At 32.2% G+C, this 24,093-nt stretch overlaps 2 protein-coding genes, 1 long non-coding RNA gene and 2 pseudogenes across 4 annotated transcripts; 2 read left to right on the top strand and 3 right to left on the bottom strand.

Moving 5' to 3' along the window:
• Positions 1-1,342: 1,342 nt before the first annotated feature.
• LOC123205333 (WAT1-related protein At2g39510-like) lies at positions 1,343-2,483 on the bottom strand. Its single transcript, XM_044622284.1, has 5 exons — positions 2,434-2,483; positions 2,119-2,362; positions 1,874-2,038; positions 1,633-1,781; positions 1,343-1,550 (listed from the first exon to the last, which is right to left on the bottom strand). The coding sequence occupies exons 1-5, from the start codon at positions 2,481-2,483 to the stop codon at positions 1,343-1,345; spliced, it is 816 nt and encodes a 271-aa protein (XP_044478219.1).
• Positions 2,484-5,419: 2,936 nt separating this feature from the next.
• LOC123205290 lies at positions 5,420-7,239 on the top strand. Of its 2 annotated transcripts, none has more exons than XR_006499831.1 (3): positions 5,420-5,637; positions 6,354-6,512; positions 6,928-7,239. It is a non-coding gene; the product is annotated as an uncharacterized LOC123205290 (long non-coding RNA). The 2 variants fall into 2 exon arrangements; XR_006499832.1 differs by having other exon boundaries at positions 6,615-7,239.
• Positions 7,240-12,698: 5,459 nt separating this feature from the next.
• Positions 12,699-14,831, bottom strand: LOC123205332 (annotated as a pseudogene).
• A 2,779-nt stretch (positions 14,832-17,610) lies between these two features.
• LOC123205331 lies at positions 17,611-21,095 on the top strand (annotated as a pseudogene).
• A 1,118-nt stretch (positions 21,096-22,213) lies between these two features.
• LOC123205330 (WAT1-related protein At5g13670-like) lies at positions 22,214-23,778 on the bottom strand. The gene is made up of 7 exons (XM_044622282.1): positions 23,648-23,778; positions 23,508-23,570; positions 23,301-23,417; positions 22,989-23,232; positions 22,731-22,895; positions 22,490-22,638; positions 22,214-22,409 (listed from the first exon to the last, which is right to left on the bottom strand). The coding sequence occupies exons 1-7, from the start codon at positions 23,761-23,763 to the stop codon at positions 22,214-22,216; spliced, it is 1,050 nt and encodes a 349-aa protein (XP_044478217.1). The 5' UTR covers positions 23,764-23,778.
• Positions 23,779-24,093: the final 315 nt, after the last annotated feature.

Raw genomic sequence — 24,093 nt, 5'->3', positions numbered from 1 at the left:
TTATTTAGATTGCGATTTGAACGATTTTTAAACTGAATTAAATCATAAACTGTGTTTTTTTAAAATACATTTATATAACTATATTTGACAAAATTTTTTAATAATTAATTAAGAGTACAATTTGTTTTTTCACATTTATTTTATTTTTTTACATGTATATTGTATATATATTTTATATTTATTTTACATATTTATATTATATTTTTAAAACTATAATTCAATTATTTAAAATAGGCCAAAAAAACTTGTTCCCACCCAAGGTTTCATGTAATTTCAAAGTCTTATCCTTCAATTTTCAAAAACCTAATTTTTCACTTATGAGCCTTCAATTTTCAAAAACCCAGTTTTTCACTTATGAGTTAACTTCTATTAAATTTCTCAATTATATATAAGAGTAAAGTCATAATTTCAATAATAATATTAAAAAAAGATATAATTTATTATATTTTATCCCTTAGTTTTAAAACTAATAATTTTATCATTTGTCTAAAGTTTTCTAATTTTGAAAAGTGATTTTTTTCTCTTTAAACCTAGAGTTTTTTTTGTTTACTTTCCTTTTCAACCACCATCTTCGGCATTAACAACTTCCCTTTTCTTTCCGTGTCACTAATGAACAAAGACCAACAAACCAAAATGAATCTTTGTCTTTGTCTTCGTCGAGTTGATGCCAGATGACAAGAATTGGCTTCAGACAAAGCTTTTGTCATTTGATTCATCTTCTCCTAAAGTTGAATCAATAGAGACAAAGATTTCTCTTTGATTTGTTGCCTTCATTCTTCGTCATTGTTCATCATCTTGGTTCATCGGTCTTTATTCCTTAGCGATAGAGAAAGAAGCGGTAAGTTGCCGATGTCGAAGATGGTGGCCTGAGAGGGAAGAAGAAAAAACTCTAGGTTTTGGATGGAGGGAATTACTTTTTAAAACCATAAAATTTTAGGCAGAAGTAAAGTTGCTAGTTTATACAATCTTAAAGGAAAATATAAAAAATTATATAATTTTTTAATATTATTGTTGAAATGACAACTTTATCCTTATAGTTAACTAAGAAATTTAACATAAGTTGGTTCATAAATGAGACTTTGAGTTTTGAAAAATTAATGGGTGAAACTTTGAGTTTATATCAAACTTTGGGTGGAAACAAGTCTTTTGGTCTTTAAAATATAATTCAATTAATTAATTTTATATGTGATGGGTTTAATTTGAACAACCTTGGGTGGATTCATATTACCGTGTCTTTAAAAAATTATTGATGAGATTTGCAATAAATAAGTTTACATGTATCTATGATAAAAGCCCCTAACGAAATTTCTGAGTTTTACAAGGGGTTACATGAGCCACGGGTTCACTCATTAACAATCATATTGGACTGGCTTAGAGTCTCTATATCATCATTGATTACAACCGTTTGTCGACCATTTTGGGTAGCAGCGGCGGCGGCGGCGGCGGCTGCGTCGTCTTGACTGTTTTGTGAATTTGAACAAAGTTGGTCTTTGCTTTTACCCCACAACACCATGTACAGTCCAATGATAATCACAACTGCTCCAAGAACCCTAATCACAGTAACAGAAAAAAGTTGATTAATTTTGTTTTCACATCTTCTCTTCAATTTGATTTTGCATATATGATGCAAACCTTCCTAGGAAGAGTCTCTCAGCTAGAAAAAATGAGCTGAAAATTGTGACGAGAACCATGCTCAGAGGATTAAAAGAAGTTACAAAAACTGGTCCTCTTTTCTTTATTAACCAGCCCATTATGAGATAGGTTGAGCAGGACATCATTCCCTGGATATATCATAATATTAGAATAGCAATGGTAATTAAGTAAAATATTATGATATTTTGTTTTTGTTGAGGAGTTGAGTGTTTATTCTTACACCATAAATCACGGCTAAAAGTTTAGCATCTGGGTTGAAGATTGACCAGATTTTCGTGTTTCCTCTTTCGACTAGGAAGGCCAGTATGATGCCTTCGATGGAGCCTAAAATGCATACCAAAGCTGCGAGACTGAGCACTGAAGGGTAGGATCTTAATATATGTGCCTGCGCAGATTGGAATTATTTTAATTTATTTTTAGCTGAAATCGACCATGGAAAATATGTAGATTGGAACATTTTCTTACTTGCAAAATGATGAAACAAGACCAGCAAAACAAACCAACTACGATTAGTCCGGCACCCTTCATTAGATCTGTATGTTCTACATCAGTTGCTGATTTCTTGAAAATTATGGTTCTTCCATTCTTCCATGGCAAATCCAAGGGAGTTCCCTTTACAAATGTCATTATAATTCCTCCCCCAATGGCCACTAGGGTTCCCAATATCTTTGCCTGGCCATGTAGCTTCCTAAGTTTCACAATTTCAAGCCTGCAAAAGAGTTGAAGCAAGGAATGGGAAATCATCACAAACATTCACAAGGATTGAGAATAGTGATTTACCTGAAAATCCAAGCCATTATAAATGTCATGGCTGGAACAATATTGCTCATGGAAACATTAAATGTTGCAGTAGTATATTTCATCCCAGTACAGGAGAAATTTTGGCTAAGCGCTGGCCTGTAGACATATATATAATTGAATATTACTCAATCTCTTGTGTTATTGATTATGGTAAAAGAAAATGATGTAGGTGGATGAGTAAAATTCTTACTCAAACAAACTAAGCAATACGATCTTAAAAAACGTGGAGAATGTCATTGTGGGCTGGGTGTTCCTTGGAAAATAATAAATATGAGTAACTTTGTAAAATTTGTATAGAATCCATAGAGAGAGAGAGTTAGAAATAGAGATACCTTTCTATGACAATGGACAAAGGAGAAATGAAAATGGCAGCTACTACCATCCGAAGTGCCACCAGAACATGTGGGCTCAGTCCATTGTCCAGAGCATACTTCATAATGATCCCCATGGATGCAAGGTTAAATTGCTGGAAAATCATACCCAAGTATGGCAGTGATTTCTTGAAAAAATTCATCTCTACATAAATCTTTCTACAGTTTATGCTAGCTCCATGGATATGTTAATAGTTTGCGGTGTTCATTTATATAGTAGAAAAGGTGATGGGCAACAGTGCAAACATGTACCCAAAACATTATTGCCACTGAGAGTTTTGAAAATTGGCTTCAAGATGATCGGAAATGAGGTTGAATCTGCTAGTTTTAGGTAAATTTGAAAGTCTTTCCAAGTTTGACATAATTCTGCCAATTAGCCAGATAAGAAATTCTCAGTTGTATCATTTGAATTTCGAAGACTGTCTTCACAATTATTACAGGCAATGCAGCTAAATTTGCTATGAAATTTGTCATTTTGTAAATAGGAACATTATGATTTTATTAACAAATATAAAGAGCCACGTCAAATTGTGAAATCAAAGTTGCATATTCTTCAGGTTAATGTTGTTAAAACTGAACCGGATTGGTTGGTTTGTTTGGTTATGCTGTGAACTAGTTCACACTTTGATCCGATTTATATATAAATATTGATTGATTTAAAATTCGGTATAAAAAAATACCTATTAAACTGAAAAAAAAAAGGTTTAATCTAACAAAACCGGGTTTATATAATACTATACAATTTTGCGCAAATTCATCAAATCAAAATTATGGGTGACTCAAGTTTAACTCAAATAAAAGCTTAGTTGTTCGGTTCAATTTGAGTTCGATTTAAATTTATAATTTAAATCAATGGTCCAAATTCATAATCCAGTTGAAATAGTTTACTTCTAAACCTAATGATAGAAGAATATTGGCAGCACTTAGAAAATCTTTCATATTCTTAAACATAAACTATCATGATTTTATCATTTAATTAAAAAAAAAAAATACATGGGATCTTCATGAATAAATTAAAATTTTAACAACATGGGTCAAACATGCTTCTTGAATCTTAAAAGATTATGTGCAGTGCAGGGATACTATCTCCTTGTTTGAACTTCAAAAAATATAGAGACATATTTATGACCATATATTATAATTTAGATGAGAAAATTAAATATTATATATTATTTGTAAATCATATTCAATTAATTTACACATGAAATTGGTGACAATATAGCAAGCTTGTTTGAAACTGATTGGTTAACTAAATATAATTAATGAATATTTCCATAATAAAAGAAAGGGAAATTCCATTTCTTGACCCTCTATCTTAATTATTGACTCTGAAAAACAATAACTCCAGGCTAATTTTTATTATATATTGATGGTGGATTTTAAAGATTGAACTTGTTATCCATAAATAATAGTTGAGACTAATAAGTCACATTGGACAAATGCATGTAAGGTGAAAAAAAAAGTCAGATTGAAATTGGAATCCTAGGTTCCGATTTTTACCTAAAATTGACCCATCTTAGGGAGGTTCTGGTTCAATTTTATGGAATTAATTGATTCTGATTTCAAAATCATATGCTCTCTGGTTACATAAATCCAAAATAGTGGTCATTTGGTCTATATTTATCATATAAGTTCATAATTTATTATATAGAGTAAAGTTATATGTATTTAATTTTAGATACTTATTAGATATTTAAATAATATGTTATCATATGAACGAATATTATTTTAACCTTATTTTAAAATCATCAAATTATATTATATTTATATTTAATTAAGAGTATTCAAAATTGAGTATATATAATTTCGTTGAACCAAAATTAAGAGTAACTCAAGTTTGGTTGGAAAAATGCTGAAAATGTGTTTGGGTGATTTTGAACTCCACCCGAACATGCTGGGTAAAATGTTAAGTACTTAAATTTTCGTGGGAAACTATTATTTAGCTTCATATTTTCATCAACTTTATACAAAATTTAACAAATTTTTTTATAATAAATTTTAAATATGAGAAAAAAAAATAGATTTTTTGAAGTGGTAAAGATTTCATTATAAACATGGGTGGATATGAATTTGGCTGAGTTTCAACATTATTTGACTTGAGTTTAGTTCGAATGAAAAATAGTTTAGTTCAAGTTCATTAAACCAAAGTTAAGAGTGGGTTAATCCAATCAAATTAGCTTTTGAAACTGAACGAGGTCTAACTCAATTTGAAACCACCTTCACCATTACAAAGCTATAGAAAGCAATATAAAATCGTATTATTAAAATAGGAGTGGGAAATAATGATTTATCCATAAAAAGCAGCAAAAGCAGAATTTTCTCCCTCTTCACAGACCGTACACACACGAGCCCTGCCCAGTTTCCACCTACTCAATCTCGCTTTTTGACTTTTTTTTGTTTTCTTTTTTACAAAGGAAAAATAATTATCCATGACTTTCCTAATTGAATAAGAAAGCAGTTGAGTAATGTTAAGAGATAGCATGTTTGTTATCAATCAATTTCGAAACTTGGGCAATAACTAAGTTGATAGCTAAAGCCATGTGATGATGCTACTATAAATATAATTGACCTTTTTATGAGATTGGAGGGTAATTGTTTCTGTATGTGCCTTTCCTTTTAATTAGGCTAAGATAAATAAATAGAATCCCCGTCTTCATCTTGTTTTTATTTACTTGTATTCATTTAGACTCCAAAATCGAATATATTCAGCAGCTTCATGGGCTTGGTTGGAAGGTAGGCCGCCGCGCCCATTCACTGTTTCACATTTTAGTTACTACTCGGACGGGCTTGGGGCACAGAATGTTGGCGGAAGGTATGAATTTTCTGAACTTATTGCTTGGTGGAATTTAATTCTCACAATTAAATATTCTCATTTCTTTTGCCAGTTGCTTAATATAGTCATCTGAATTGGAGTGTTATCTTGTTCAAAATACTTGACTGCAAATTGTAACACCCAAATAGAGAATTATATTTTTTTGAAGTTGGTTTTCGTACTTTACATAGGAAGCTGCACACAACCTTCTGGGTGGGATGTGACAAAAACTCCCTTTTGTCATTTTAGATGTACCTGTTGTATATTGAGAGGTTGAACTTTACCCTGTGACCATGGTTTTGCTTCTATGATTGTCTTAATTGTTAACATAAGATTATTTATGAGTTATATGAAATTATAATTGGATGAACTGTCCATTGTTTGGACATTTACCAAGTATATATTGGATCTTAGATCTTATGTGTCAATTTGAGCAGAAATGAACCACTTCAATAATCCACAGTTAAGATTTTTTTCAATTATTAAGTAACAGATTGCCTGAATCATCGGATAAGTTTCCTGTTAAACTGTATCTTGCATCGGATGCCAATCTTAAACAATCATTTGCCATTATTTGAATTCAGTATATTACATGCTTGTTTACATTTGATATCTTTAAACAGAAAATCCATTTCTATTATGTGAATGAATGAATTTGGTACGATTCATACTAATTTTCAGCTTAATCAAATTTAATGCCTTGAATTTGCGATTAGGCTGAGCATGGCCAGACAGTCAAGTCGTTCTTGTCATTGCTTGATCTAAAAGCTGTTGAAGCAGAAATCAGTAAGCAGTGTGAAGACCTTCCAAGAGGAGAGTTTGCTTCAAAATCCCTTAGCCACAGTTACACAGTGTTTGCTCGTGATATGATGGAGGTTATCCCTTTTATTTCTTTCTCCGCTTTCTTATTTCCAATCCTGAATGAATTTATTTTTACTGTTTTGTTAGTACTTTTAACTCCTATGAGTTGATTGCAGGTTAAGTGAGTTGTGGCTAGGTACAATAGCATAAATGTCATGCACCTAATATTTACCTTTCCAGATTTTCACTCTGGCTAGCCTCTCCAATTTTAATTTCTTGCAACAAGTCCACAATTTTTGGGCTTTTCAGTTACACTCATGCAGTGTTTTTGAGGATCCGTGACAGAAGCCTCAGTTACTATAATATAAAGTGTTTCAAATTTGTGCTTGGAAAATCTTGAAACGATAATGATTTTCAGAATTTGTATGAAAGATGTGATATTGATTTTATTTTTTCTTCTTCTTTTTGGTATATGACAATCCTTGATAGTGGAAGGTCTGAAAAAGTTTGGTCCATATGTTGCAACGATGGCGGAAGTGGAAGGCTTGGAAGCCCACAAGAGAGCGTTAACTCTTAGATTGCAAGACATTGGAGCCAGGCAAGTTGCAAATATAAGTTAGGCTCCTTTCGTTTGTATTTGTTTTCTGATTTTTTTTTTTCGAAAACAGCCTGTCATGTTCTCTCACTTTGCAAAATTTGTGTTATTGCTATTACTGTTGGAACTTTGTTTGTTGTAACATGATATAGATCTCAAAATCTCAATGCCTGATCAATACAATCTTTTAGAGACGAGTTTAGTTAGCCTAGCCTTGGTAGAATTTTCCCTATGTTCTTGACAGTTTGGCATCTTACTCTTATTCACAAGATTTTATAGCCACTTTCATCTATAAATATTTTAAAAAACATCCAAAAATCACTGTTTTAAACTCTAAAGCAGCTGGATTTGAGTTTTAGCATGATTCAACCACTTTATAAATTTGATATCAATAGGGATAATGGTTCCCTAATGGGTAAAACGAATTATCAAAAATGAAATGACAATTTGGGTTTTACATTTATCATGGCATAGGCCATAGATACCATTGAGTTGTTAAATATTATCTGATAAATAAATATTTATTATATATAAAATTTTAATAATTTTATACTAATGTTATCGATTAAACTAGTCAACCTAAAAATTGCCTTTTAACCTAGTCTAACTCTAAAAACATCAATCTTGCATAAAATTTTATAGGAGTTGTTATATAATAGATGACTAGACTGAAAGCATCCAAATACTCTATAAAGTTTTGTCATTCATAAGTGTATACATAGGTTGAAGAAGCTTTTGGGTTGAATTTCTAATCTTTCATAGCTTTTCAAGGTTCATATAAACATGACAACTATACATGAGATATCATCAACACTTCTCCTTGACAAAGCCTCTTCAATTAACTTCTCTAATTTTTCTTAAGCATCATCCAACTTCCTGATGCAATTCGCAACCTTTTGGTTGGACATCACTTGCATAATCAAACTTAACATCATCTTCATCTTCTTTTGCTCAATTATTTGTAGTCAACGATTTGACAACATTATAATCAAAACATACCTTCCAAAGGCCATCACTAGCTAAAATCATGAGCCCAGTATCTGTTGGAAAAGGGGACAAAACAAATTTGATATAACAGTAAAGAGAACAGGGATAATTGTAGGAACAGAGTTATTTGTGAAAATGTATTTCAGATAATTTATTGACTTCAGAGAAAGCCTTTAAATAGGCTTATAGACAACAACTTGGACTCAACTACATGGAGAAATACTAGACTAGTAAATAACAAAAATCTCACATAATTTGGACCACATTCAGCTACATAACAAACTAAAGAAATACTAGTATATGATAAATAAAATCCTAAAGATTAGTTCAAACAACGTTAACATGTAATTCTGGATCACTCTTCAACACTCCCCCTTGATTCAAAATTACGAACACCAAGAAGTGATTTGAAGTAAATAACCTTCTCCCTTGAAAGTGACTTTGTGAGTACATCTGACACTTGTTCATGTGTGCTGCAGTGCTTCAATATTATTTCATTCTTTGTAACCAAATCTTTAATGAAATGGAAGCGAATGTCAATATGCTTCATTCTCTTATAGAAAGCTGGATTTTTGGTCATCACAATTGTTGCCTTGTTGTCACAAAAAATGTCAATTGCAGCTTCTTACTTTTGATGAAGATCTGCAAGAATTCTTCTAAGCCAGACCACTTGACAGGTTGCTAAAGTTGTAACATACTCTGCTTCTGAAGAAGACAATGCTGTTGTATCTTGCTTCCGTGAACTCCATGTGATTGCTCCTGACCCAAGATTGAAGACATTTGCTAAAGTACCTTTTCTATCATCCAACGAACTTGCCTAATCGTTATTCGTAAAACCATACATGCTAAAGTTGGAAACCTGTGTATACCAAATACCATAATTCGTAGTTCCAACAATATATCCTAGAATCCTTTTTGCTGCTCCAAAATGATGTTTTATGGGATTTTGCATAAACCTGGAAATTATGCCAATAGAAAATGCAATATTTGGACTAGTATGAGTTAAATAAATTAAACCTCCTACTAGCTTTTGAAACTTTTTGCATTAGCCTCCTCTGTACCATCTTCAAGTTGTAGCTTCTCGTTCATATTCATTGATGTAGTAGCTGGTTTGCAATTGAACAAATTAAATCTCTTAAGAAGATCAATTGCATATTTCCTTTGTGAGGTAGAAATCCCATCAAGTCCTTGCTTCACCTCAAGACCAAGAAAATAATGTTATAATCCCATGTCTGACATCTCAAATTTCTTTATCATATTAGACTTGAATTCAGATATGAGAAAATCAGAAGAGCCAATATATATAATATCATCAATATAAAGGTTGACTATAATAAAATCATCTCCACCTTGCATCTTCAAATAAAGGGTAGGTTCATTTTCACTTCTTGTGAATCCATTTTGACAAAAGTAACTATAAATCTTGCTATACCATGCACGTGGAGCTTGTTTTAGCCCGTAAAGTACCTTCCTTAGCTTGTACACCTTCCCTTCCTTGCCTTCCACCACAAACCCTTTGGGTTGATTAATAAACATCTTCTTCCAAGTCTCCATTTAAAAATGTAAACTTGACATTGAATTGATAAATAGACTAATGTAATTGTGCAGCCAAAGCTAAAATAATTCTCACAGTTTCAAATCTAGCAACTGGAGAGAAAGTTTCTTCATAATTAATACCTTATTCCTACAAGTAACCTTTAGCAACGAACCAAGCTTTGTGTTTTTGTAAGGTTCCATTGGTATGGTATTTGCTTTTGAACACCCAATTGAGGCTAGTTGCATTCTTGCCTTTAGGTAGATCCACCAGCTCTCATGTTTCATTCTTTTGAATTGCCATTAACTTTTCTTTCATTGCATTTTGCCATTATTGTTTTGTTGTTGCTTCTTCAAATGTTATAGGATCTGAAATAGAAAAAGCAAATTGACAAGACTCATAAATCTCTTATAAGGATCTAACCTTTTTTGGTGGAGTTTCATTAAAGGATTCTTCTAAAGAAGATGAGCTACTGTCTTTTGAAGCTACAAGAGAAGAGTTTGAAGCTGGAGAATTAATAGGAATTGGATCAACTTCTTTAGTAGGTGACATATCACTTTTAAATGGAATCTACCCTTAAGTAGCTTCATTGTCGCTATTCCAATCCCAACTTGCATTTTCATTGAAAATTACATTTCTGCTTATAATTATTTTGCACTAAGAGGGTTATATAACCAATATGCTTTTGATTGAGTACAATACCAACAAAAATACATTTTTTAGAATTCTCTTCAAGTTTATGATGCACTTGAGAGTTTACCAAAATGTAAGAAATACAACCAAAAACTCTTAAGTGGCTTACTGATGGCTTTGTACCTCTCCAAACTTCATATGGTGTTTGATTTAAGATGACCTTTGTTGGAGAAACATTCAACAAGTAAACTGATGTTGCTATTGCTTCGGCCTAAAAAAGATTCAGTAGTCCTATAACTTGTAGTAATCTTCTAACCATTTCTACAACCGTGTGATTCTTTTGTTCAATTACACCATTTTGCTCTGGGATGCAGTCATCTCTCTATGAATGCCATTTTCTTTACAAAAAAGATTGAATTTGATAGATAAAAATTTTCCACCATGATTTGTGTGTAGCGTCTTTATACAAGCACCACTTTGCTTTTCCACAAAAGCCTTGAATTTTCTGAAATTCTTAAAAGCCTCTGACTTGTTGGTTAGAAAATACACCCAATTCATTCGACTACAATCATCAATAAAGAGCAAAAAATACTTACTCCCACCAAGTGATATAGTTTTCATAGGTCCACACAAATCAGCGTATATCAACTCAAGACATTTAGAGGCTCTCCATGATTGCCCACTAGGAAATGATTTTCTTGCTTGTTTTCCATAAATACATCCTTTACATAAATCAAGTGAACCAATTTGAGGTAGGTCATGAACCATACCTTTTTGACTCAATAACTTCAAGCCTTTGATATTAAGATGCCCATATCATAAATGCCATGATTTCGACTCGATCTTTTTGCTAACAACAAGAGCTTGATTTTCCATATTAGAAATTTTGAGTGGAAACATTTTTTTATTAGTCATAGGTAAATTCACCATAGGGTGCCCGAATTTATTTTTAATAATACACTCCCCATTGTTAAACAAAATTGCATATCCATCAGCCATTAATTGTCCTACACTCAACAAACTATGTGCAAAGTGAGGAACAAAGAAAACATCAACAAGTAATTTTACTTTACCATAGCTTGTCTCCACTGCAACTGTGCCCTTCCCTTCAACTTGCATCAACTTGTTATCTCTAAGTCTAACTTGTAGCTTCTGTGACTCATCAAGATCTTAAAACAATGATCTATTGCCAATCATATGATTCGAGCACCCACTATCAACAAGCCAAACATCACTTGGAACTTTGTTAGTATGAAAATGAGCCATAAAGAACTTACTTTCTTGATTTTCTTCTTCCACATAATTTGCTTGATTCCAACAGCTACCTTCACATGCCCAAAACTTTTCGCAATTAAAGCATTGGATAACATTCTTGTTCCATTTTGCTCTCCCATGGATCGCCTTTCTTGCCCTTGAAAATGACCTCTGCCTCGTCCTCTACCACGAAAGTCGCCTCTTCCATGTCCTCTACTAGTGGACATATCCTTTTTGTTTTCCTCCCCCTTCACTTGAAATGTCTTTTCTTCACTCTTCCCTTGTGATCTGTTTAGCCTTGCCTCATGAGCTTGCAAAGAACCCATTAGCTCATCAAAGGAAAAAATGGACAAATCCTTAGATTCCTCAATTGCAGCTACAACATGATCAAACTAAGGAGTTAAACTCCTCATAACCTTCGCAACAATAGTTTGATCAATTATTTGGTCTCCGTATGACCTCATTTGACTAATAATTGCAATAACTCTAGAAAAAAAAAATCTTGGATTGATTCATTTCCTTTCATGATTAAAGTTTCAAACTCATGTCTAAGAGTTTGGAGTTTCACAACTATTACCTTCGATGAGCCTTGAAACTCAGTTTGCAAAATTGTCCATGCTTGCTTTGAAGTGGTAACTGCTGCAATTCTTGAGAAAACAGTCTTGTGAACTCCTTGTTGGATGAAGAACAGTGCCTTTAAGTCCCTCCTTCTATTCTCCTTAAATAGATTCTCTTCATCTAGATCACCAAACCCATTCTCTACTAAGTCTCAAAGGTCTTGAGACTTAAATAGAGTCATTTTGCTACTCCAGAACTCATAACTCTCTCCTCTAAAAATGGGAATGGTAGGCTGTGAAATGCTCAGTGAATTTCCATTTGAAGCCATGGTGTTTCTATCTTTCTCTCAATACTATTAAGTTTTCCAATTGAATCTAAACCTGCTCTGATACCAAATTTGTTGGGAAAAGGGGCAAAATAAATTTGATATAATAGTAAAAAGAACAAGCATAATTGTAAGGATAGAATTATTTTTGAAAATGTATTTTTGATGATTTATTGACTTTAGAGAAAGCCTTTAAATAGGCTTATAGAGAACAACTTGGACTCAACTACATGGAGAAATACTAGACACATAAATAACAAAAATCTCACATAACCTGAACCCCATTCAGCTACATAACAAACTAAAGAAATATTAGCAGATGATAAATAAAATCCTAAAGACCAGTTCAAACAACGGTAATATGTAATTTTGGATCACTCTTCAACAATATCCATGTCTGTCATCTCAATCCTCACGTCCGGCTCTGAAGTAATGTGATCCTTCAGTTTCCTGTGTCCGAAAGCTCTTGTCATTGCCAATTACCCATCCACACGTGGAACATTCCCTGATTTCATTACCCTTGTTAGTTCATGGAAGTCGTCTTCTACCGTCATGTTATGAATTGGTTGTTACAGTATGCATTGTTTACTGGGCGCTTTAGACACAAATCCACCTCTGCTCTCAACAAGTTCTTTCTCTTTTTGGGGTTCATGATCTACTGTTATAGGTTTTGCTTCACAATTTTTACTTAAAATTGCTCGAGAGTCACCTACATTCGCCATAATTAGCTTCTCTCTGTCAATTAGTATTGTTGTAACTGCAGTTGACCTGCCTCGTGATTCGACTACTTTATCCAATATCTCATAGTCTGTGGCTTTGTATGCTCTCTTGAAATCCTTTTTTAGGACAGGTCCAAAAATCAGGCTAAGCAAAGCAAAGACAATCAGATTTCTTTTGAGTAAAATAGAATTTTCCTGAAGGCAATACCCTTTTTCGTACCTCACTTATAAAAGAGATGAGATTGCAAGTATTCTGCAACACTGCATCTCAAATGGCCGTCGAAAATTGCATATAGTCCTAGCTCATGGCCATTCATTTGCCTAGTTTCTGCCACAATGTAATCTTCCATTCCATGACCCATTTCCCTTTAACCAAATGAAACCCACAAGTAAGATGTAGTCTTGAAGGCTCCTGTTGCTCTTCTTCCTGTTCATTTTTACTGGTATCATGTTCATCAACCTCCTAAAATTATATGTTACAATTATCAACAATTTTTTTTCCTTCTCACTTCTCACTCAATAATTTACAAGATTATAATTTCTATTTTATTGAAGTGAAAGACATCCTGGAAATTTTCTATGGACACAAGGTGACGCAAGATAAACGTTGAAATGGACTGTGAAATCGTTCACGTAGACGATAAGACATTGATCTCATCATCTAGGTTGTAAAAAAAAAGAGAGCGAAAGTTTCCATTCTTATTTTCCTTTTAGTTTTGTTGAATAATATTAACAAACCTAACGTGGATGATATCATGGCCCATTCAATGCTTACCCTGTTCCACGAGGGAATATATTGTTACGACTTCAAGATAGATATCTTTCTTTATATTTTAACTATGAATCTTTAGCAGTGACTATAGTCAGGATGCATAAATTCAAAGGAATTTTGAGAAAGCTGTATACCTTAGCTTCAGAAGAATCGCCTTGTGATTGCTTTGGTTTTCTTTCTCTTACAAAAAGAAAACAGAAAATGGTGAATGAGAAATAGATCAGTTGGAAAAGAAAAATGGATAAAGAAAAGTACAACGAAAACTAATATGCTATTCGAAATTTCAGTTCAACAGCTAGAAGAAAGAGATATAATATCGGCAAACTCACTTGCATTTTGATTGACTAACAAAGTAAGAATGAAATTTGGTATATTTATAGGCATACCTTCACCTTTTGTAATAGTATCTCTTCTGGGAAATATTCTGCTCCCTACATGAAAATTAAGAAAACATCATATTCGTCATATAAATTATTGAAATTTGTGACCACTTCATCTATAAAGATGATGCATACAGATTCTGCTGTCTGATCAGTGGTCAAGAGGGACAAAGGGCAGCGTTCTTGAGTCTAGAAGCTATTTGAACTTAACCTTGAAAAATCACTTTAGAATTTATTCAAGGAATATGAATTTTAATAGAGTTTCTCTTAAGAATAAAAATTCAGATATATAAACATATTATTCTTTTTTATTACCAATTCATTAGCAAATATTAGATATTGAAATAATATTTTGACTAATGAACCAACATAAATTGATTGTGCATTGTCTTTATTATCTCTCTGGTTCGTTCATAAATTACATAGAAACTCAAGATATGGTGTCTTTTTTTTCCCCCCTTTATAAATGTTTGTGCATACCTTCAAATAGAGAGAATCTACTTTCTTCCTCAAGCTAGATGCCCTTTTCTGCAAGAGAAGATATATATCAAGTACTCTAAGCTGAGAAACATGAACTACAGAATATGATAGGCAAGAATTCACTGGACATAAGAAGATAAAAGTTACCTTCATCATTTCCGCAGGTAACTTGCACGGCTTTAATCCTTATGGTAGTGAAAGTTTATATATAGAGAGAGGAAAAGAATACAGGTGTCTCCATGTTCACACTGATGACACTTAATATTGAGACACGTCTTGGTCATATATATATCAGCTTCTGTCTGTTACTGCTTGGGTGGAGATAAGAAGTTGCCTGCACCTACCCCTTTAAATGGGGGAATATAGTCTCTTACTAAGAGACCTTTTTTCTTTCAAACTACAATAAAAATTAATCTACGGACCAAATAATTAGTGACATTTTAAGTTTTGTTGCAAAATGGTTATATTAAGGAAATTAACACCCAATTTTAGAGGAGAAATATTTAAGAACCATTTCACTTTTATTTGAATTAATTATTTCATAAGATGAAAATTTGATTTTGTTTACCAAAGTTTAACGTGTTAGTTTTAGTTTTGTTTCAAAATGATATTTTAGGAGATAAAACTTAAGCTGTTAGTGCTCAATTTTCAGTGTTTCAGTTGTGTGTGAGGGAATTATTTTGATATGAATTTTATTATTTCTAAAAAAAATTATAACTATACACTTTTGCGATTAAATTTTTTTTGGTTTATAATCGAACAAAATTTAGAAAACTATTAAGGTCAAAATATTATTTTATCACAAATTGTGGGAAATCCAAAAGCTGATACATTAACTTCTCCATTTTCCTTTAAAAAAAAAAAAGATACAGAAATTTTTACCATCAAAACACCTTGCTTATACAAAATTAATTAAATATTTATATCATAAAGTTTAGCATAATACCAAGATTACCTTATCTTTAATCTTAAAAATGTAAAATGGCTCTTCAACCTTTCAAAAGAGACGACTGGCTGTTGATCACAAAATAGTTAGTGTTTTACAAAGATTTTCTATAAAATTCATCTAAATTCAGGTAAGTGGTTCCAGTTTTATTCACTAAATATAATTAATGAATATTTCCATTAAAAAAAAGAAAGCGAATTTTCATTTCGTGACACCTATCTTAATTGTTGACTTTGAAAAACAATAACTCTGCTTTTTTTTTTTTTTCTAAATTAATTTTATTATACATTGATGGTGGATTTTAAAGATTGAACTCGTTGTCCATAATAGTTATGACTAATAAGTCACATTAGACACATGCATGTGAGATGAGAAAAAATATCAATTTGAAATTGGAATAATAGGCTTTAATTCCTACTTGGAATCAACCTATTCTAGGTAAGTTCTGATTTCAATTTTATAGAATCAATCGATTCTAATTTCAAAATCATATGCTCTATAGTTACATAAATACAAAATATTGGTTGTCAAGTCAATATTGATACTCATATAATACGTTATTATATAAATAAATGTTATCTAGTCTTTAAAATCATTAAATCATATTATATATATATATATATTCAATTAAGAGTATTTAAAATTGGGTACATACATTTTTGTTGTATCTAAGTAATATGGGTTTCTTTTTCATAACCCACAAACATGACAACTAATATATTTGTAAAAAATGATGAAAATGTATATAAGTGATTTTGAACTTCACCCAAATATGCTGGGTAAAAATGTTGAGTACATAAATTTTCGTGGGAAACTGTTATTTAGCTTGGTATTTTCATCAACTTAATAAAAAATTTAACAAATTTTTTTTATAACAAATTTAAAATATGAGTGAAAAAGTAGACTTTTCAAAGTGGTAATTGTTTCATTATAAATAGGGTACATGTGAACCGGGTTAAGCTTGAAATATTCTTTGACTTGAGTTTAATTCAAATAAAAAATGGTGTGGCTCAAGTGAGCCAAAATTAAGAGTGACTCAAGTTCGACTCAAATAATAAATGATTTAGTTCGGATTGACTCAATTTCGATTCAAATTTATAACTAAACTCAATGCTTCAAATTCATGGTTTGGTTTGACTTAAATCGATGGTTTGAATTCGTGACTCAAATTTGTGACTTGAGTTTGTGACTTATTGATTAAATAATGTTGTTTTACCCAAATAATATACAATTTCACCAGTTCGAGCCAAACTAAGCCATGAATTCTAACCACTAGTTCGAACTATGAATTTGAGTTGATCTGAATCATGTACTTGAACTGAGTTAAGCCATAAATTTTGAATTATGAATTTGAGTCAAACTCAAATCAAACATTTTTTGGCTTGAGTTCAATTCGATTTTACAAACGAATTGAATATTTTAACTTAGATTCTACTCAAACTCAAATTAAACAAATTCAAGCTGAGCATAATCAAGTCAAGCTGGTTTTTGAAATTGAATCAGCTTGGTTTGGATATAACATAAAATCATAAAGCAACAGAAAACAATATAAAAACGTATCATCCAAATTGGGGCGGGAAATAGTGATTCAGCCATAAAAAGCAACAAAAGCACAAAGTAATCTGGCCATCCTCAAGGCTGGGGGGGTCAGATGCCCACTGACCTAATTTTCTCCCCCTTTACAAAAGTAAACAAAAGAAAAATAATTGAATAAGAAAGCAGTTGATCTATGTTAGGAGATATTACGTCTGTTTGTTATCAGTCAATTTGGAAACTTGGCTGGCACTACCCTTGTACCAGAATTAAGTTTATTGCTAAAGCCATGTGATGATGCTACTATAAATATAATTAACCTTTCCTTTCTATGAGAATACTGGAGGTTAATTCTGTATGTGCTGTGGACTTTTGCCTTTCCTTTTAATTAGCCTAAAATAAATAAAAGCTACCTATCTTCATCCTGTTTCTATTTACGTGCATTAAGAATCCAAAATGGATGAGAGAACTCCATCAACGTCGTGTATTGAATATATTCAGCAGCTTTATGGGCTTGGTTGGAAGGCAGGGGATACTTGAAATGTTCTGTTGTGTATTTAACACACTGCAAAAAACAATTTTTATTCTAGGATGTACTGTATCGTGCCAAGAAAGCTGGAGGAGGACAGGTTTGAATGCGTAAAGCAATCCTCATATGTGTTTGTGTACTCAGGACTCAGGAGTAATTTCTTTTCAATGTTAGCTTTCTATTTAGGTTTGAAATATCTGCTTTATATAATTTAACAATTTTTGCTTAACAGGCCATATCTGCTATGGCTTTGGGGACAGAACTTGCCCAATGGTATGAATTTTCTGTAAATTTATTTCTTGGTGGAATTTAATTCTGATAATTAAGTATTCTCATTTCTTTTATCAGTTGCTTAAAATACTTATCTGAATTTGAGCGTAATCTTGTCTTTTAGATGAGTTGATTGATAGTTTATAAATGCAAGACATTGATAGATAAACACAATCCATGTTTTATGCTTTTTCAATATTCTGAATGCTTGTTAAAGAGATGTTTAACGTAAAAATTAACTGCTTTAAGGTTTTCGTTGTTCAAATACAGATTTAAAAAAGTAATAATTATTGAAAATTGTGTTACTTTTAATACAAAAATGTTCCTCTTCATCAATTTGCAGGTTGAGAAGATTTTTGGGCCTGGAAATCAGTATGTCACACAGCAAAAATGATTCTCCAAGTATGTATTCTTTTCCTTTACTTAAAATTAGCTTATTTTCCATTCTTGTGAAGGTAAAAGCAGAGATAAATATGCAGAATTTTTCTTTGGTCATTTTGACTTGTTTTATTTAGGTTTCTATCTGCTCAATAGAACAGTGGAGCAATGATTTCAATTGACATGCCTGTTGCTCCTTCAGAAGTTTTAGTCACTGCAGACAAATATGCTAGCCCTGTTCACATAGCTGCAGATTTGCTTTCTCAGTTAGTTACTTGATTGCAAATTGTAACACCCAAAAGGCCAAAAGACTTATGCCCCCAACCCCCCCCCCCCCCCCCCCCCCCCCCCCCCCCCCTCAAGGTATAGTGAAATTTCAAATTCCTACCCTCTATCTTTGAAAAACTTAAATACTCACCTATGCACTAAAATTTGTTAAAATTAAGGGTAAAATCATAATTTTAACAATAATATTTAAAAAAATAAAAGTTTATATCATTTTACCCCCTTAATTTGAAAAACTAATAATTTCTCCCTAAAATTAAGTTTTGAAAAGTGACATTTTTCCCCCTATCTAGGGTTTTAAATTTTGCTAGCAATTTTTTAGTGAACGACGGCCGATGTCTCTCCCTCCAGGCGTCGTCTCTTCCTCCAACACTTTCCTTGTGATCGACATTGTTTGAATTTGATAGCATCTAGACGAAATCCAAATGAGAAGTCGAAGCTCTTTGTCTGGATCTTCGTTTTCCAAACGAATTCAGCTTCGTCTAGACCACCATTGTCGTTCATTGTTTGGACATGATTTTAGATGTACCTATTGATATTGCTTCTATGATTATCTTAATTGTTAACATGATTTATGAGTTGTATAAAATTATAATTGGTTAAGCTGTCCATTGTTTGGACATATACCAAGCATATATTTGATTTTAGATCTTATGTGTCAGTATGAGCAGAAATGAACCACTTCAGTAATCCATAGTTGTGGTTTTTTTTTTTTTTCAATTATTAAGTAAACGAGAGTCTGAATCAATGGATAAGTTTCCTGTTGATCTATATCTTGCATTGGAGGCCAATCTCAAACAATCTTATGTCATTATTTGAACTCAGCAGATTTCATGCTTGTGTACATTTGATGTCCTGAAACAGAAAACCCATTTCTTTTCACGTGAATGAATGAATTTGTACGATTCATACTAGTTTTTTTCTGCTTAATCAAACTTAATGCCTTCAATTTGTGAATAGGCTGAGCATGAGCCGGACAGTCAAGTTGTTCTTGTTATTGGCGGGGATGGAATTGATCTAAGAGCTATCGAAGAGGAAATCGGAAAGCAGTGTCAAGACCCTCCAAGAGGAGAGTTTGCTTCAAAAGCTCGTAGCCACAGTTACACCGTGTTGCTCGTGATATGATGGAGGTTAACCCTCTTATTTGTTTCTCGGCTTTCTTAATTCCAAACCTAGATGAATTTATTTTTACTGTTTTGTTAGTACTTTTAACTTCTATGATATGATGACAGGTAAAGTGAGTAGTGGTTTAGGTATACAATTCATGCACCTAATATTTACCTTTCTAGATTTTCACTCTAGCTAGCCTCTCCAATTTTAATTTCTTAACCAGTCCACACATTTTTGGGCTTTTCAGTTATACTCATGCAGTGTTTTTGAGGATCTATGATGGAAGCCTTAGTTACTATAATATAAACTGTTTGAAATTTGTGCTTGGAAAATCATGAAATGATAATGACTTTCAGAATTTTTATGAAAATGTGATATCGATTTTATTTTTTCTTCATCTTTTTGGTATATATGCATGTCTCTTGTATTACTTTTTGTGTTCAAGTTTACATATCATTGTATTAGAAGTCCTGAGTATTGCTTTGTGAAAATAATTTCATCATTGGTTTATTTAGGCAGTCTCTTTTTTTAACGTGTGTTCCTGAGCATCTGATAGTTAATGTCAAAGATGCTGAAAAATGGGAATGCTTCATTGAGAATGCAGGTATTATTCTAGAATGTTTTTCTTCTTGTTCTCTGAAGTGTTCTACCTTGATAATTTTCTTTATGGTTGTGTATTTTGATATCCCCTAGCTTTAGAGGTGCAAGTCATAATGTCTGAAGGTTCTTATCTTTTAATATTGATATATTTTGTTCTAAGTCTCTGTTAGTGGGTTTTATTTCGAATACAATAAATAACCTTGAACAACTGTGGTTAGATTTAGTAAATTGTTCTAGTAACTAAGTTGAATTCTTGGTATGTTTTATTTTGCTTGATCCCATAGGTAAACTTCATAATGCCTTATAATTGGTTACCATAAAGGCCGATAAAAGCGAAAACACACCATTGATGGGAAAAGTACCAGAAATGGGTTGACAATTTAATACATATCTGAAGCTTAACTAAATTTGTGATTATTTGTGGGGTTAACAAGAAATGCTTAATTTGACGACCATTTTATCTCAAGGCAAGATGGATTGAAACTGTATTTGATTGTTATTGCAGGTTCTGTGTTCTTTGGGCCATGGACACCTGAAAGTGCGGGAGATTATGCAAGCAGGACAAACCACGTACTTCCAACATATGGATATGCACGGATGTCTGGTGGGGTGTCTCTTGATTCCTTCCTCAAGTACAACAGAAGGTCTGAAAAAGCTTGGTCCATACGTTGCAACCATGGCGGAAGTGGAAGGCTTGGAACCCCACAAGAGAGCTGTAACTCTTAGTTTACAAGACATTGAAGCCAGGCAAGTAGCCAATGTAAGTTAAGCTCCTGTTTGTGTTTGTTTTCTGATTGTTTTGAAAGTAGCCTCTCATGTTTTCTCACTTGTATGCAAAATTTGTTTTATTGCTATTATTGTTGGAATTTTGTTTGTTGTGACATGATCTAGATCTCAAAATATAAATGCCTAACCAATAAAATCTTTTAGGGCCGAGTTAGCCACTCTTATTTACATGATTTTCTAGCTAATTTTATCAATTAATATTTAATAAAACATAAAAATATTACTTTTTAAGATTAATCTGATTGAACCATGGTTTTATAATCCAAGTTGATCTAATCAGTTTGGGTTAAGGGTTTTAGTTATAATTATTAATGTTCTATAATATATAATACATATCCTATGATATGATACAATATAAATAAAAAATATATATAATATAAGATGTATTGAATTAATACGATATAGTAGATGTATCGTATGATATGATACGTATCTTACAATACGATATATATTTTTAATAAAAATACTTATTTAAAATATTATTTAATAAATTATTTAATATATATAAAAATTTAATAATTTTACTAATGTGACCAACCATATTAGTCCAATCAATTCAAAAAGGATAATACAATATACATAATTTTTATATAAACAACAATATATCATTATATGATTAAATAATATATTATTTTTTATTTTTAATTATCTAAACATATGATTATATATCATTATTTATATATAAAGTTATACTTATAATACTGCTCATTTAAAAATTACCCTCTAAAAACATCAATCCTACATGAGATTTGATAGGAGCTTCTATATAATAAATGACTAGACTGAAAGCATCCTTATGGTCTACAGAGTTTTGTCATCAACCATGGTTTTTTTTTTTTTCTTAATTTCCTTTTAATTTCTTTATTTTTTCTTGACAAATCTATGTTTATTTGATTTATTTTTTCTCGGAAAATTTCACTATCTTCATCAACATACCTTTCAATTTTTTCTTTATCTTTATAAAATAAATCATTAAAAAAAAAATTGTTGATGAGATTTGCAATAAACAAGTTTACATGTATTTATGAGAAAAGCCCCTAACTAAGGGGCTGTATTTTACATTCATACAAAGAAATATTTCATACATGAGCCACGGGTTCACTAATTAACAATCACATTGGACTGGCTTGGAGTCTCTATATCACCATTGATTACAGCCGTTTGTCGATGATTTTGTGGAGCGGCGGCGGCGGCATCATCGTATTGAATGTTTTGTGAATTTGAACGACGTTGGTCTTTGCTTTTACCCCATAACACCATGTACAGTCCAATGATAATCACAACTGCTCCAAGAACCCTAATCACAGTAACAGCAAAAAGTTGATTAAGTTTGTTTTCACATTTTCTCTTCAATTTGATTTTGCATATGATGCATACCTTCCTAGGAAGAGTCTCTCAGCTAGAAAAAATGAGCTGAAAATTGCGACGAGAACCAACCCCAGAGGATTAAAAGAAGTTACAAAAACTGGTCCTCTTTTCTTCGTTAACCAGCCCATTATGAGATAGGTTGAGCAAGACACCATTCCCTGGATATATCACGAAAGTAGAACATCACTGGTAATTAAGTAAAATTTTATGATATTTTGATTTTCTTGAGGAGCTCAGTGTTTATTCTTACACCAAAAATTACAGCTAAAAGTTTACCATCTGGGTTGAATATGGACCAGATTTTTGTGTTTCCTTGTTCAACTAGGAAGGCTAGTATGATGCCTTCCATGGAGCTTAATATGCATAGCAAAGCCGCCAAACTGAGCACTGATGGGTAGGATCTTAATATATGTGCCTGCAAAAATAATGCAGATTGGAATTATACTAATTGATTTTTGTTTTTAGCTGAAATTGACTGAAAAATATGCAGATTGGAATATTTTCTTACTTGCAAAATGATGAAACAAGACCAGCAAAACAAACCAACTACGATCAGTACAGCACCCTTCATTAGATCTGTATGTTGTACATCAATTGCAGATTTCATAAAAATTATGGTTCTTCCATTCGTCCATGGCAAGTCCAGGAGAGTTCCTTTTACAAATGTCATTATCATTGCTCCCCCGACTGCCACTAGGGTTCCCAGTATCTTTGCCTGGCTATGCAGCTTCCTAAGTTTAACAATCTCAAGCCTACCAAAACATTCACAAAGATTAGAAATCATCACAAACATTCACAAGGACTGAGAATAGTCAATTACCTAAAAATCCAAGCCATTATAAATGCCATGGCAGGAAGAATATTGCTCATGGCAACAGTAAATGTTGCAGTAGTGTATTTCATCCCAGTATAGAACAAATTTTGGCAAAACACAGGCCTGTAGACATATATATAATTGCATATTACTCTCCAGTGTTGTTGCGTATGGTAAAAGAAAATAATGTAGGTGGGTGAGTGAAATTCTTACTCGAACAAACTAAGCAATACGATCTTAGAAAAAGTGGAGAATGTCATCGTGGGCCGGGTGTTCCTGGGAAAATAATATATATGAATAACACTGTAAAATTTGATTAGAATTCACACAGAGAGAGTTAGAGTTAGAGATACCTTTCTATGACAATGGCAAAAGAAGAAATGAAAGTGGCAGCAACTATCATCCGGAGTGCCACCAGAACACGTGGGCTCAGACCATTGTCCAGAGCATGTTTTGCAATGATCGCCATGGATGCAAGGTTAAATTGCAGAAAAATCATTGCCAAGTATGGCAGTGATTTCTTGAAAAAATTCATCTCTATATAAATCTTTCGACAGTTTGTTGATGAGGAAATTGAAATTTTTATCCTCATTTAGACCCATGTATACATTTATACTATACTTTTTACACTCTAAACATTTTTACCACTTTATATGATAAGATACCTAAATTACTCTTATCTTCAACCTTAAGAAACCAAAACAAAGTTTACAGTATTACTTACTTTTAATACACTATAGAGAGAGAATATGTATAGATAGTTAGTATCAGTATTTGAAACAAGATTTATATATATGTA

Source organism: Mangifera indica, unplaced genomic scaffold, assembly GCF_011075055.1.
Source record: "Mangifera indica cultivar Alphonso unplaced genomic scaffold, CATAS_Mindica_2.1 Un_0003, whole genome shotgun sequence".
In the NCBI taxonomy this organism is placed as follows: Eukaryota; Viridiplantae; Streptophyta; class Magnoliopsida; order Sapindales; family Anacardiaceae; genus Mangifera; species Mangifera indica.
The sequence above is the reverse complement of the archived record's forward strand: the minus strand, read 5'-3'. Positions and strand labels throughout refer to the sequence as shown.